The sequence below is a fragment of the Peromyscus eremicus genome, chromosome 12 (assembly GCF_949786415.1).
Source record: "Peromyscus eremicus chromosome 12, PerEre_H2_v1, whole genome shotgun sequence".
In the NCBI taxonomy this organism is placed as follows: Eukaryota; Metazoa; Chordata; class Mammalia; order Rodentia; family Cricetidae; genus Peromyscus; species Peromyscus eremicus.
The window spans coordinates 4,808,192-4,823,668 of record NC_081428.1 but is presented as its reverse complement, the minus strand read 5'-3'; the positions used below and the strand labels follow the sequence as shown (position 1 = coordinate 4,823,668).

The window sequence follows — 15,477 nt, the reverse complement described above, 5'->3', positions numbered from 1 at the left end:
ACATAATTTTCTCACTAAAATATAAGCAAAACAAACTTGAACATTTCAGAAAAGATCATTCATCACAGCCAAGCTGGTGTTGACCCCATTGAGGCAGGATAAGGACCATTACCCAAATTAAGGCCAACTAGGCAAGTTTTATTTACTTCTATTTATCTATTTACCTTATCCTCCCTTCCCTTCTGAGTCCCTTTCAAATCCTTGCTAGGGAACAGTCATTCATGTCTGTTGTATGGACTGATAATGCCTGAATTTTCTAATCCAGTAAATAAAATAGGTTTTATTTCTACCCATAGGACTGACACTCCACTGCAGGATTTGAGAGAGTGGTATAGGTTGACTTTTCAGGCCTCCTTTTATAGGGAAAAGGTGTGAACTGGGCATTTTCAAAGGAATGTGGCCACCTAAGGACTTGGCAAGGAAATTTACTGAACCAGACAGCGGTAAGATTATTTAACCGAACATTTCCTGGCAGAGCACCTTATCTTATCAGGGTGGAGATCAGGGTATGTTCAAAATATAAATCGGACTCCGTGGGGTGAGGAAATTCCAGAAATAGGTTAAAGTGTGGCCAAGGAGCTTTGCAGTGAACAGAAATGAACTTATTTTGACCTTGTAACAGAATGGCTTCCAACCGTCAGATAGGGTCAGGTTGGTCCATCATTCCTCCCTTACCTTCTGTGTCCCTTTCAAATCCTTGCTAGGGAATTCATGTCTGTTGCATGGACTGATAATGCATGTGGCAGACGGTAAATATCTTAGCTCTTTCTATCTGGTGGAAAACAAAATTTGAAATGCATCAGAAGATACGTGGCCATGTTGTGAGTAGCATCAGGAGGAGTCTTGGGGGTCTGCGGCAGCTGAAACCAGAGTGGCCAGCCAGGGGAGCCAGTGAAATGGGGATTGGTACCAATTACCTCCTCGCTCATAGTCTGTTTGGTTTTAAGATTGTTTCTATCTATACCAAGGGTTTCTCTAATTACACCTGATTGGTTAGCATAGAAATGGCAAATTTCTCCCAGGGCTACACATGGCCCTCCTTGATCCATGAAGAGCAAATTGAGACCTCTCTTGTTTCATAATACTATTTCTGCCACAGAGTCTACTTGTCATTCAAATCTGGAGGCTGAGTTTTCCAAAAATCCAGTCCTGTTTAACGTGGGCATTTAGGGTTTTGAACTCTTGATCCTGCAGGATTAGTGCCAATGTTCCTAGTGCCTCCGGGACAGCTACTCCTGCACCCACTAAAATTGGAAATAAAATGGGAGCTGCCCACTATGGCCAGACGTGAGTAGCCTGTGTCCCCATCCTAAATATAGATTTGAGGGGGTAACATGAGTAAGAATACAAAAAATGGATATGTTCCATGTAAAATGAGGGAGACTGATAAGCAATGCGTTAAACCTTCTGTACAGGCTCACCAAGCATCTGAAGGGGCGTGAGAGTTGTTTGTTCTCAAGGCCAGTGACACTTAGGTTTTGTACAATGGTCATACAACTTTCCAAATAAAGAGATGCCAAGTGATCTGATGTGTTGGACATAACACACAGTACCTGTTCCTGTATGTCACCTAGGGTTAGCTGGGGCTGGGCCCAGGACCAAGTATCAGCAATGACTTGTGGTCATGCTGCAGAGACATGTTGTAAGCCATCCCCACATCGTAAGGGAGTTTGGGCCCAGACAAAGCCAACGATCATGTTAGCCACAGATGATTAAGGAAGGAAAAGACTGCTGAGAGCATAGTCAAGAGGGGAGCCTCTGTTGGGAGAGTGGGTGTAGGTATTGGAGGCCTTTGAGTTTTGAATGGGGGCAAGGTGTGTGGAAGTGTATGTGGAGGGTGTGGGTGAGATGAGGGTAGTTTGGCAGAAGCTGAAATAGGCCTGACAATTGTCCTCAGGATATGTGCATGTTGCGGTAGGTTGTAGGCATGCTATGACAGGAACATGGTTGTGATGGGGAAATCTGGCACCAGGAGAAGATTTTTATTGGGGCCTATAGGTTTTAGTATTTATGGTTGAACACATTTTCTTTGAATTGTAATAAGGGTACTGGGATCATGTCCAGAGGGATATAAACTAAGTCCCCAGGTTCATCTGGCATTCTATGGAGAATCATATAGGTTCCACATTTTGAGCATAAAGGTTATTGAGTTGACGGCATGACCGACCCTTGCTCACAGTTGGGACTGATCTCAGCAGGGTTTCAGGTTATAGTAATAAGATCAACTTTGGTTGTCTCTCAGGGGCCTATAGTTACACAGCTCAAGAAGCACAGTAATATTCATGTTCACTATTTTCAGCACAAGAGAAAACTCCATGAGCAGGACAGGCATTAATCTGGGTGCCTTGTAAGCTTCTTTCTTAACTAAGATGGCTACAACCCCATATCTGCATGTTCTTTTCTTGGGCATGAACCATGAACTTGATTGATCCCAAACCTGTAACCAGGCCAAGCACCAATAGTACAACCCAAGTTGAATAAATTGCAAAGGTCAGTGCTCAGCCTGTGTTGATCCTGGGTTGTGACTGAAGCCAAAATGTTTCCTGTTGTTGTAAATCTAAGTTCTCAGTTGCAGGTGGGAAGTTTGTGGGGATATTATGGTAGCTAGAGCTAGTTAAGGGCATGAATATAATCCAACAGGTTAGAACAATCATTACGGCAGATATAGCAATAAAAGAAAACAAGAACAGATTATTAACAAATCATTAAACCTTAGAGATCTTAATCTCAAGAGGGCCACACTAGGTCACTGTCCATTTCTGGTGCCCTGTTTCTCCTTCTATGGGGTCTTCAGGTGCCTTCTTGGGGTGTGAGTGATAAATCCAGGAGTGCTGGGTATCCAGAGAATCATGATGTAATGTCCTTTCCATCTGGGTTCTAGCTGGTCAATTTTGTTGTTGTTGTTTTGTTTGTTTTAGATTTATTTATTTATTTATTTATTTATTTATTTATTTATTTATTAGATATAGTGTTCTGCCTGCACGTATGCCTGCACACCAGAAGAGGGTACCATAATTTATTATGGATGGTTGTGAGCAACCATGTGGTTGATGGGAGTTGAACTCAGGACCTCTGGGAGAGCAGCCCACGTGCTTAACCTCAGAGCCATCTCTCCAGCCCTACCCACTGGTCAGTTTTGAAGCAGCAGATTAACACAGCATCACCAGGCTGGAATGAGTGGTCAGGTAGACGGTACCCAACAAGCTGAGCAGCCTGGACCTGACGAAAGATCTTCTCCAAAGTGAACTGCAATCCTTCTAAGGATTCAGAGATTGGAGTGAGACCATCTGACAACAGGCCCCCTTCTCCACCCCCACCCCCCGGTGTACCCAAGGGATGACAGGAGGTGTCTGCCCAAAGACTGTCTCATATGGGGTGAACTTTTCTCAGTGCGGGGTACAAGGGGCTCTCAGAAGGACATAAGGCAAGAGATCAACCTAGTTACCACCAGTCTCCAGTGTATTCAGTTAATATCTTTTATAGTTCTATTCATCCTCTCTGTCCATCCTGAACCTTGAGGATGTTACAATGTAATTTCCAGTTCATGTAAAGAGTCTTTGAAAGTAGTTGAGATAATTTGGCCATTGACCCTAGAGACAAAGGGAGGCCAAACCTGGTAATGATTCCCACTGTGAGTCCTTTTGCTACTGCTTAGGCCGTTTTGTTCAGGAAGGAAAAGCCTCTACCCAGCCTGAGCCTGAGACAGTGTCAGCAAAGCCCAGCAGATATTTGTAACCATATAGTCCTGGTTTGCCTTCGGTGAAGTCAGATTCCCAAAACTCACCAGGTACAATACCGTGGCTTCACTGTCCTGGAGGCAGCATGTCCTTTCTAATATTTACCTGGGTGCAAGCCAAGCAGCAATCTCATGTGTTATGCAGTATTTCTCAGTGTACAGGTAGCCAGACCTGAGGGGAGATAAGTCCTGAGATCTTTTTAGGTGACAAATGCATTGAGTGATGTAGGGAAATTAGCCAATTCCTGTCCAGTGACTTTAGCATGCAAATCCTACCATCTGGTAGGACCCACTGACCATGGCTGTTTTCCCTAGGTTCCCAGGCTAGAATATGACAATCTCCAATGAGTTACATTTGGGAACATCCTCATCAAGGTGGGGTAGGGGGTAGGGGTGGCCAACAATTCCAGGATAGTCTGGGTTGCCCTAGAGCCTCATCCCTGGCAACCTGATACGCATAGTTGTTGCCTTGGGTCTGTGGGCTGGGTCTTATTGGTGCCCTGGTCAATGTGGAAGAGCCAGTTAGGTAGGTATCCAGATGCTCTCCAAAAGCTGTGTAGTAATCTCCTGTTTATTTTTGATGATTTGTCCTTCTGATGTTAAAAGGCCCCTTGTTTATATATTTGTCCATGGACATGAGCTGCAGCAAAAGCACATCAGCTACCTGTATAAATATTTTCTTTCCTTCAGCTCATTTTAGTGACTGAGTGCTCTTATTTCTGCCCTCTGAGCAGACATGTGTAGCAGGATTCTTAACAGTTCTTGTTAATAAAATCAAACCTGTGGCCAGTTATTGGGGTGAACACTGGAAGATCAGAGAGACAGAACAAGCCACAGGTAACCTCACCTGGCCAACTTCTCAGCTGATCTTGTTTCCTCAGACTGGAAGCCTCTGTGTCCTCATCTCCAAATGGCTCTCAGCTGAACTGTGCTGCTCAAAACCTAAAAGCTTATCCAGCCAAATGCTTAACCAGCCAAAAGCTTAACCAGCCAAATGCTTCTAGTTTCTGGTCCTCACACCTTATATACCTTTCTGCTTTCTACCATCACTCCCTGGGATTAAAGGCTCGCTTTCTGAGATTAAAGGCGTGAGTCACCATGCTTGGCTGTATCCTTGAACACATGGATTTCTGCCTCTGGAATGCTAGGATTAAAGGCGTGTGTTACCACTGCCTATCCTAAGTATCTAGTGGCTTTTCTGGTCTCTGACCCAGATAAGTTTATTAGGGTACAAATATTTTGGGGAACACAATACCACCACAGACGTGTCCTGGGTAGGGCTTGTACCCAGTGACTTCTTGTTGGCCTGTAACCAGCACCACCCCTGCATACCTGATTCCTTCTTTGACAAAACTGCTGCCATCGGTGTACAACATCTCTGCTAATAAGAGGAACATCTGTCAAGTCTGATGAGTCCTGAGATGACATCCAACATCTCAAGACAGTCATGGACAGGTACCTCGGGGTCTTTGTCCAGCAACAAGGTGGCAGAGCTGATGGCCAAAGACTCATTATGTCAGTCTGTCTTTGTCTACAAGGAGAGCTTGGCATTGAGTCAAATAAGTATGTCACATCCATCAGTTAGTTTCATCCCCGAGCAAGGACTCTGCTGCATGTAGGGTCTTATACTTTGTCCCAATGTAAGTTTGTCTGATTCTTTACCAAGAACTGTAGTAGCTGCTATAACCCACAGGCAAGGAGACCATCCAGAGGCCCCTGGATCCAGTCTCTTTTTGAAATATAGGCTACTGGCCTTTTCCAAGGACCCAGGGTTTGGGTCAGGACTCCCTTAGCAAGGTCTTTTCTTTCATGGACATAAAGAGGGAGGGGCTTGGTAATGTCAGGGAGAGTTCATGCAGGGCCTGCACCAGTCTCCTTTATAGTCTTTTTTTTTATTTTAAACTTATTTATTATGTACACAGTGCTCTATCTGCATGTATGTCTGTGTGCTAGAAGAGGGCACCAGATTTCATTACAGATGGCTGTGAGCCACCATGTGGTTGCTGGGAATTGAACTCAGGACCTCTGGAAGAGCTGCCAGTGCTCTTAACCTGTGAGCCATCTCTCCAGCCCCACTCCTTCAAGTTCTTAAAAGCCTGATCATGTTCTGCAGTCTATTCCAAGGGGACATTGTCTCCCACGGTGGCTCAATACACAGGCCTGGCAATCTCAGCAAAGTCTCCAGAGGCAGCAATATCTGACCCTCCCCAAGAATTCTCTGATTTGCTTCTTTGTGGTTGGGCTAGGGATTCTCATTATAGTCTCTATGCAGGCCTTGGACAATAGTCTTTTCCCTTATTTCAGTTCATACCCCAAATAGGTGACCTGTGAAGTGCAAAGCTGAGCTTTCTTTCTGGAGACCCAGTAGCCTAATCGAGCCAGAGTCCTTGGGGGTCTTTGAGTAGCCTCTAAACAGCCTCTTTATCCTTGGCAGCCAATAATAAGCCATCCATATATTGGAACAGAGTAAACTTTTGGGTACTCACTGCAAAAACAGCGTAAGTCCTTGTTAAGGTCCTCATCAAAGATACAAAGATGGTGGAGGAAATCTCGAATCCCTGAGGCAATCGAGTCCAAGTCAGTGGTCGCTGTATTCCCAGTCCAGGATTGGCCCATTCAAATGCAAGGATAGAGTAACTTCATTTTGACAGAGGAATGGGGAAAAATGCACTTTTTAAACCCATCGACCTTCTGTGCTTGTGGTCACATGCTGGGCAGAGTACAGGGATCTGGGACAACTGGGTGAATAATTTCTATCCACTTGTTCAGTCCTTAAGTCCTGTGCAGGTCCGCAGTCTTGGGTTCCTGGCTTTTGTACCAGTGATAAAGGAGTGTTCCAGGCCAACTGGTATGAATTGAGGATGCCTGCCTCGGGGAGGCATCTGATGAGGGTACTGATCCGTTCCCTGGCTTCTGAACTAATAGGGTACTGTTTAACCCAGATGGGCATAACCCTCAGTTGTACTATTACCTAGGGCACATGCTTGGCCAGACCAGGAGAATTATCTTCAGCCCAGACAGCAGGAACATCTTTTAGCAATCTTTCCTTTAGTTCCCCCTCTGGGTCTCAGGTTGGGTCTTGGAGGAAGAGAGATCCCTAGCTTAAGGGGCAGGTAACAGACAGGACACCCTCTCTGGCTTCCACAGGTACCAGGTGTGCACATAGAGTACATACTGACATGCAGGTAAAGCACACATACACAAATAAAATAAATCAGTAAATTTTAAAGGAAAACAAGTAACAGCAGGAGTCCATAACCACTGCTGGTGGGGATATGAACTAGTCCAGTTACTACGGACAGCAGCACAGAATGTGATGGTTTGAATGTAACTGGCCCCCAGAAGTTCATAGGAAGTGGCACTATTAAGAGGCGTGGCCTTATTGGAGGAAGTGTGTCACTGGGGTTGGGCTTTGAGGTTTCAGATGCTCAAGCTGAGCCCAGGGACTCTCTCTGCCTGCTCCCTGAGGATCCCTATGTAGAATTCTCAGCTCCTCCCCAGCACCATGTCTGCCTGCACCATGTCTGTCTGCATGCCACCGTGCTTCTCACCATGATGACAATGGACTAAACCTCGGAACTGTAAGCCAGCCTATAGTAGGTAGCTTTTCCAGCTTTGATCTGGAAGTACTACCCCCATTGAGGCTTCCCGGAACTGTCACGCCTACGAGATGGGACCAAGACAGGAGCCCTTAAGACCTGAAATCCGGATGTGCCGGCTCTCTTGATTCCTGGATGCTGGATGCTGGAGGTAAACCGAGCAGAGTTCTCCAGAGAACACCACTGGACTGCACTTCACCTCTCCCGGACCCTGTAAACTATCCCTTCACTTGTAAGTTACCCCAAAATAAACCTCCCTTTTAACTACGTGGAGTTGCCTTAATACTTCCACCAATACCAGCCCCAAGTAACTGTTTTCCTTCAGAAGAGTTGCCCTGGTTGTGGTGTCTCTTCACAGCAATAGAACCCTAACTATGACAGGGGGTTTCTCAAAAAAAATGAAAAATCAGTCTATCCTCTTACTCTGCTCCTGCAGTCCTGGGTGTTTACCTGGAGCACTAAAAGATATTGTAGAGACACTTGCACACCTGTGCCTCCCGAGGTACAGTTCACATTGCTGTTATAGAAGCAACCTAGGTATCCAATAATGGAGGAAAGTGTGCACACACACACACACACACACACACACACTGGAAATTTCCAACTACAAAGAAAAGCAGAATTTTGTCATTTACGGGAAAATGGATGCAACTGAAGGTAATCCTATTAAGCACCAAATTAAGCCTCAGAAAGACAAACATCACATGCCCCTGCCTCTTCCCGTTTTTGGATCCAAGCTTTAATAGAGATATAGATAAGCATACAGGACATGAAAGAGGAATGAAGCTGACTAGGAAGAGAGGGACGAAGGGGTGGGACTAGACAAAGGCAGGGAATGTCGGGGGGAATGTGCTCCACATGCAATAGATATTAATACAATTTTTATTAAAATTTAAACAAAACAGTGCACCTTGATTTCTCTAAAGTACTCTATGGGGCTGCGCTGTACCCTGGAAGCTGGCATTCTGACCTGCAGGGACAATGATGGCTTTCTAGTACCCACTGTGTCAGCCTGTGATGACTTAAAGAAGTTTCCTGCCGCTATGGAAAACCTAGCCAAGAATTAGCTGCAGTTTTTTGTTTTTTGTTTTGTTTTCATACAAGCAGCGGACGATCAGGTCCCCACTCATTCCTTAGAGCTCGTTCTACACTAGCTGTCAAGACTTATTTCATTTGCAGAGAAACGTTATAAACTCCAAGAAGAACAAATGGTCAGGGCAGATCTCATTTCTCAAAGTAAGATGGAGCCTCAGAAAGTTAAGGATAGAGAAGCAGACGTGGAAGGTCAGACCTAATCGCATGACCAACTGAACAGTGCCTGGCTGCCAGGTAAGTAGCTTCCAAGAACTTCAGAGCTGCTTGGCGAAGTCCAGCATTTCCCTTTCCGGGTCAGTCCGACCATGACCTTCTAAAAGCCCTTCAAGACAAAGTGCTAGGCTTGGACCCAGGGGTCCTCTGGGTCTCTATAAGCAGGTCTCACCTTTCTTTCTTGTCTTAACTGTCTATCAACACGTTCCACATTCTGACTGTTATCAACTATCCAGTTCCTCTTGTGGTAAGCTATTATAAAACTGAATCCATGTGCAGTGCCAACACGTGTACCAGCCCTGGTTTAACACTCACCAACAAAGACGATTGGCCATTTCCGAGACTAAGATGTCTCGCTGCGAAATGGACACTTGATCCATCATTAACTCAGACTTGTTTGTCTTGTTTGCTCTAAAACTCTACTGAGCTGTGCCAAGGGCAGTGCCCAAAACCGCTCAAGCCTCTGGGCCAAAGGTCCCCAGGCACACGATACGATACTCCGGATATTCACACAGACTCTCAAGTCCAACAACATCTTAGTAGCCGGGAGTTGGCTGAGGTAGTTCTTCTGGAAGGTGTCTCTCACTGTCCACTCAACTATGTCATCTCGCAATCAGGTAGCTCTGGTAACTGGGGCTAACAAGGGCATCGGCTTTGCCATCACACGTGTCCTGTGTCAGAAGTTCTCGGGGGACGTGGTGCTCACGGCGCGGGACAAGGCGCGGGGCAAGGCTGCAATGCAGCAGCTGCAGGCGGAGGGCCTGAGCCCGCGCTTCCACCAGCTGGACATCGATGACCTGCAGAGCATCCGCGCCCTGCGCGACTTTCTGCGCAGGGAGTACAGGGGACTGGACGTGCTGGTCAACAACGCGGGCATTAGCACCTGGCCCAAGAATAAGCCACCAAGAAGAGATGACTTCTTCAAGGACACCCAGCAAGGAGGTCTGTCTGCTCTTGGCCTGGCAGTACAGAGGGATGGGGTGGGGGCACCTTTAGCTGGTGGAGGTCCCAATAGGTTCCTCGAGAAGAGCAAGAACAAATAAATATTCCAGTTTATAGGGTGCCTGGGGAGGAAAATCCCTGAGAGGCCTGAGTAAGTTGAATGAAGTCTTTGTTCAATGCTGGCAGGACTGTCCCAAGCAGATTAGTGGGAAGTAAACCCAACAGCCGGGTGGTTTGCGTTTTTAAGGGCAAACAATGCAATGTGACATTTATATGCAGCTCTGGACATCAGCAACAGCAAAGTTGCTCACAAACGCAGAGAGAAAACAGTTCAACAGTCAGGCAGTTAAACTTTAGCTCAGGGTGACATGGATAGGAATTTAGGGCTGGTCCAGGGACCAATTTTACCCAAGATAATTTTACCCAAGATGGCATACTTATATAGCTCTGGTAGAGTAGGCTAATATATAGAAGGTTCCACTCAAAGGACCTTACAGACAGTTATCTGGCTTGACTCTGGGGTCCTTTGCAGGTTTATGTCAAGAGGATGTCTGTGATTGGATCTTAAGGCCAGCTGGGTTTAGTTCTAACTGATTTGGAAATAAGCAAGAAATGAGGAGGGGTCTTTGCACGAAGATCCCTTGTAGGATGCCTTCACCTCAGCACAAGGAGTGATGCCACGTGATAAAATACAGGATTATCAAACAGGAGCCTCACAGAGGCACAAGGATTACTTATTGGTAGGTGTCTTAGGACTGTTCTATTATGAAGAGACATAACGACCAAGGCAAATTATAAAATGAAGTATTTAATTGAGGACTCACTTACATTTTAGAGGGCTGGTCCATGATCATCATGTAGGGAAGCAGACAGGCCTGGTGCTGGAGCAGTAGCTGAGAGCTTATATCCTGATCTGCAGGCAGCAGGCAGAGAGAAGGGGGCTAGATCTGTTGTGTGTTGTAGAATAATCTTTTTCTACACTGTGAAGTTGTGTCACTCTGGTTGGTTTAATAAAAATCTAGGCAATAGCTAGGCCAATAGCTAGGCAGGATTTTCAGAACATAGAGAACACTGGGGAAAAGAAGGCAGAGATACCAAGAGATGCAGAGCAAGCACGATGGGCATACAGAGATGAGGTAATAAAGCCACAGGGCAGAAAGTAAATTAATAGAAATGGGTTAATTTAAGTTATAAGAACTAGGTAGAAACAAGCCTAAGGTATCGGCCAAGCTTTCATGTAAGTCCAACTACAGATGTGGTCTTTTGAAACCTCAAAGCCCACTTCCAGTGACAGGCCTCTTCCAACAAGGCCACATACCATGATCGTTCCCAAACAATTCCACTCCCTGGTGACTAAGCATTTGAATATAGGAGCCTGTGGGGACCATTCTCAATCAAACCACCACAGTAGGACTTACCTAACTAGACTTCAGGTCCACCATTGTATCAAGTTCTGACTGATGACTGCTCTCTATTGCTGTTCTTTCTCCCCTAAAGGCACTGATCTGACCCACTTTTACATTCAAGCAGAAGCAGCAATGAAAACAAACTTTTTTGGTACCCAGGCTGTCTGCATGGAGCTACTCCCCCTAATAAAACCGCAAGGTGAGTCTGGTAGGTGATCTGCTCTGCACTCCTGGGAGGTCTGCCCCCCTGGGGTCTGCCCTCCTGGGGTCTGCCCTCTTGGGGGAGTCTGCCCCCCTGGGGTCTGCCCTCCTGGGGTCTGCCTGGCATCTCAGGCCCAGCTTCCCCCTGACTCCAGCTGCCCCTGCACAGACCCCCTTGCTGAGCCTCCATCCTGCCATTTCCTTCAGCACCCACTAAGCTCACTGTGACATGATTTGTATACCTCCCTCAAGTCTCAGTTCAAAAGTCCATTTGTCCCATGCCCCTCTGTGTTCCCAAGGCCCACTGATGGAGTTTTCATCAACACCTACCCACTGGATACACCACCCAGAAAATTCTCCTACCTGCCTTGAGCACTCCCAGAATTCTCTTCTCCTGACATCCATCCATCCCTTGCCTTTCTGCCTCCCCATCACATACTCCCTCAATCTAGTCCTAATTCTCCATACATCATCTCGGTAACCAACCAGTTTGGGAGAATCCCCATGCTGATCCCTCTGAGTATCCTCTCCTCAGAGTATTGCACCCAGGAGTCTCCTGCAACCTGGTCTGTCAGCTCAACTCTCCAAAGGGCCTCTGCTGACAATCCACACAGTTACAAACTCACCTGGGCCTTATCCTTTCCTTTCATGTTGTCCTAACTTGCTATTCCCCACCCAAAATCCTTCAGTGGGAAGCCCAAGCCTTAGCATGGTTTATATTGATTACTATGATCTGACTCCACTTTCCTCCGGGCTCCTTTTAGCTCCCCAATGACCTGCACATGACAAACTAGCATACATCTTTCATTATAAAATCTTCTAATGCCACAAATAATTTGACCTGAGAGAGAGCCAGCCTCTCTCAGGTGACTTTCTTTTGGGGTCCCCGTACCACTGCAGATAGCCCTCTCCTCTTTCCACAGGGGCAGGTTAGTTGTGGTGATGAGAGAGTAAATAAAATAGGTACAAGTAACCAGTGTGAACTCTTTTCCACGTTAGCCCTTCACAGTAGACCTGGAAAGTCCCACCTCATCACCAACAAACGGGGCAATGGGGGCATCAAAGATATCTGCTACAGACTGTGGATGACACACTTGTCTCTGTGATAGACACCAATAAAGACAAGCAACCACTTTAAAAACATACACATGCAATTTAAACTCCCGTCCTCTGTCCCCGTTACCCTCCTAGAAGATTCCAGTGCTTTTTAAGTCTGTGCTACGTAGACCTCAGAGGGCAACTCTTTTCAATACCACTTGCCTGCTCAATCTGCCTGCTCAATCTTGCCTTGTGCTACCATGGCAACATTCTGTGTATGCTCTTTTATAAATGCACACTTGGAATTCTCTCCAGGGGGAATTTCCTATGTTAAACCCCTTGCTCCTTGGAACTCATCACTCCTGTTGTGTGTTTTAGGCAGAGTGGTGAACGTGTCGAGCATGATGAGCCTCAGGGCCCTGAAAAAGTGCAGCCCAGAGCTGCAGCAGAAGTTTCGCAGTGACACCATCACAGAGGAGGAACTGGTAGGGCTCATGAACAAGTTTATGGAAGATATGAAAAAAGGAGTGCATGAGAAAGAAGGCTGGCCGGACAGTGCATATGCAGTGACCAAGATCGGGGTGACAGTCCTGTCCAGAATCCATGCCCGGAAACTCAGCGAGCAGAGGAGAGGGGACAAGATCCTCCTCAATGCCTGTTCCCCTGGGTGGGTGAGAACTGACATGGGGGGACTAAAATCCACCAAGAGCCCCGAAGAAGGAGCAGAGACCCCCGTGTACTTGGCCCTTTTGCCGCCAGATGCAGAGGGACCTCACGGGCAGTTTGTTCACGAGAAAAATGTTGAGCCATGGTGAACTCAACTGTCACCTCTTCCCATAATCCTTGGTTTTGTATCCTATCCTAAAGTGAAACAGATCTCTAATTCTAAGAAGTTTTGTGGTTTCCTCAAAGAGAGAGAATGAAATTGTTAGAAATAAAGAATGAAAATCAAGAACTAAATGGTTCTTTATGTGTGTTCATTTAGTGTGTGTGTGGTTGTGGGTGTGGGTGTGGGTGTGTGTGGGTGTGTGTGGGTGCTATGCTAGACATGTATCTGTGCACAGTAGGTATGCACATAGATGGCAGGAGAAAACCTCAGGTGTGGGTGCTCAGGTGACCTTCTCTTTAATTTTTGAGATAAAGTTGTGATAGCTTTAATATTTTTATTAATTCTTTGAGAGTTTCATACATTCATGCAATGTATCTTGATCATATTCATCCCCTGCTTCTCCCCCTTTCTCCCCAGATCCACTCTCCCCACTTTCCTACCCACTTCCCTTTTTCTGCTGCTGCTGCTGCTGCTGCTGCTGCTGTTTACACAAGCTTGGTTGATCTACCAGGGCGGGGGGGGGGGAGGGGGTACACCCTTAAATAAAACTGACTCTCCTCCCCTAGAAGCTGTCAAAAGCCCCTCAGTTAGGGGTAGAAGGGCTCATGGGTACTACCCACTGTGTGCTAGAACATTGACTGTCTGTGTACAGCTGATCACAGATGCCGTGAGTTTATGAGTGCCGTGGTCCCGTCATGTTGAGGAGATACTGATTTGCTCTGGTCTTCCCCAACCTCTGGCTCTAATAATCTTTCTGCATCCTTGTCTTAATGGCCCCTGAATCTCTGTGGGAAAGGTGATATCATCATCCTAATTGTTGGTGAGCACTCCACAGACACTAATTATCTGTACGTTGACCAATTATAAGTTTCTTCATTAACCATCATCCACTACACACAAACAAATTTCTCTGATGAAGTCTGAGAGCTTAATAAACTAATCTACAGGTATATAGGTGTAAATTTAGAGGGCAGTTACATACTACGTCCATTCAACAAAATTATAGTAATAGGTTCAACCTTGTGAGCTGTGAGTTCCCCAACCATGGCCAGATTTACAGTCCTAGGCCTGTGACACAGGCCTTAAATCAGTGATTCTCAATCTGTGGGCCATGACCTCCACAGGGGTTATATATCAGGTCGTATATCCTGAATATCAGATGTTTACATTATGATTCATAACAGTAGCAAAATTACAGTTATGAAGTAGCAACAAAAATATAAAATAAAAAAAAGTAATTTTATGGCTGGGGGTCACCACAACATGAAGAATAATATTAAAGGGTCACAGTGTTAGGAAGGTTGAGAACCACTGCCTTAAATCCAATCAGAAAGCAGCTGGTGACCCTCATAATATTCATATCACTATTGGACCTTGGGCATAGCTTACTATGTTGGTCATTCACTGAGGTGAGATTGTCCATGACTTTTTCTACCAGCAGACTTCCCAGCACCCGCTATAAAAGTACTGCAAGAGCTAGCCAACAAGGAGAAAACTTTCTGGTCTGTACTAACGTGATTTCTCCACATCCTAGAAACACCATGTGTGGGGTCTTCAGCAATAAGGTCTTACCATTAAGTTCTGGTGGGTAACAAGAGAAGCGCAGATATCCTGTGTTGTTTGATGGTCTCAGGAGATCCCTGACCTGTACCTCAAGGGGGGCTCTCTCTTACTTGGCATTGGAATTTTTATTTGGCAACCTATGACTTCTTGGAGGACCATTATCCCCTGCATAGGTTAATCCCAATTAAATTATTACATATATATATAATTATAAGTATGTTCCCATGTGGCTTTTTCAAATATCCTTAGTATTAGTTATCCCTCCCTCCACCCCCTCCTCTGACTTCCACTCTCATCCCTCTCCAGAGGTTAAGTGAACCTCTGTCTTCGTCACTGTATGATTTCTATGAAGATGGCCATAAAAATGGCAACTCTTATAAAGGAAAACATTTAACTGGGGCTTGCTTAGAGTTTCAGAGGTTTAGTCCATTGTCGTACTTATGGGAAGCATGGCAACACACAGGCAGGCATCATGGTTCTGAAGAAGTTGAGAGTTCTACACCTGGATCCTCAGGCAACAGGAAGAGAGAGAGATACTGGGCCTGGCTTGGGTTTCTGAAAACTCCAAGGCCCACCCCGAATGACATACTTCCTCCAATGAGGCCATACCTACCTACCCCAACAAGGACACATCTCCAAATATTGCCACTCCCTGAGACTAAGCATTCAAATTTATGATTCTGTGGGGGCCATTCTTATTCAATCAACCACAACGTCCCTCCCCATTACTCTCCCTTTCTCTTTCTTATTACCTGTGTTCTGTTCTGTCCTCTCCCTTCGGAGCTTTCATCCTCTTCCCCAACAACAGTCCTTTTCTAGTTTCCTGTATTCTACAGGTACTGCAAGTTAAACACG

At 45.8% G+C, this 15,477-nt stretch overlaps 1 protein-coding gene across 2 annotated transcripts; it reads left to right on the top strand.

Annotated features, from left to right (window-relative positions):
* The first annotated feature begins 3,333 nt into the window (after positions 1-3,333).
* Positions 3,334-13,061, top strand: LOC131922552 (carbonyl reductase [NADPH] 1-like). Of its 2 annotated transcripts, XM_059277373.1 has the most exons (4): positions 3,334-4,573; positions 7,341-9,585; positions 11,083-11,190; positions 12,609-13,061. In XM_059277373.1, the coding sequence occupies exons 2-4, from the start codon at positions 9,243-9,245 to the stop codon at positions 13,043-13,045; spliced, it is 888 nt and encodes a 295-aa protein (XP_059133356.1). In that variant the 5' UTR covers positions 3,334-4,573; positions 7,341-9,242; the 3' UTR covers positions 13,046-13,061. The 2 variants fall into 2 exon arrangements, with proteins under 2 accessions (XP_059133356.1, XP_059133355.1); XM_059277372.1 differs by lacking the exon at positions 3,334-4,573 and having other exon boundaries at positions 6,933-9,585.
* Positions 13,062-15,477: the final 2,416 nt, after the last annotated feature.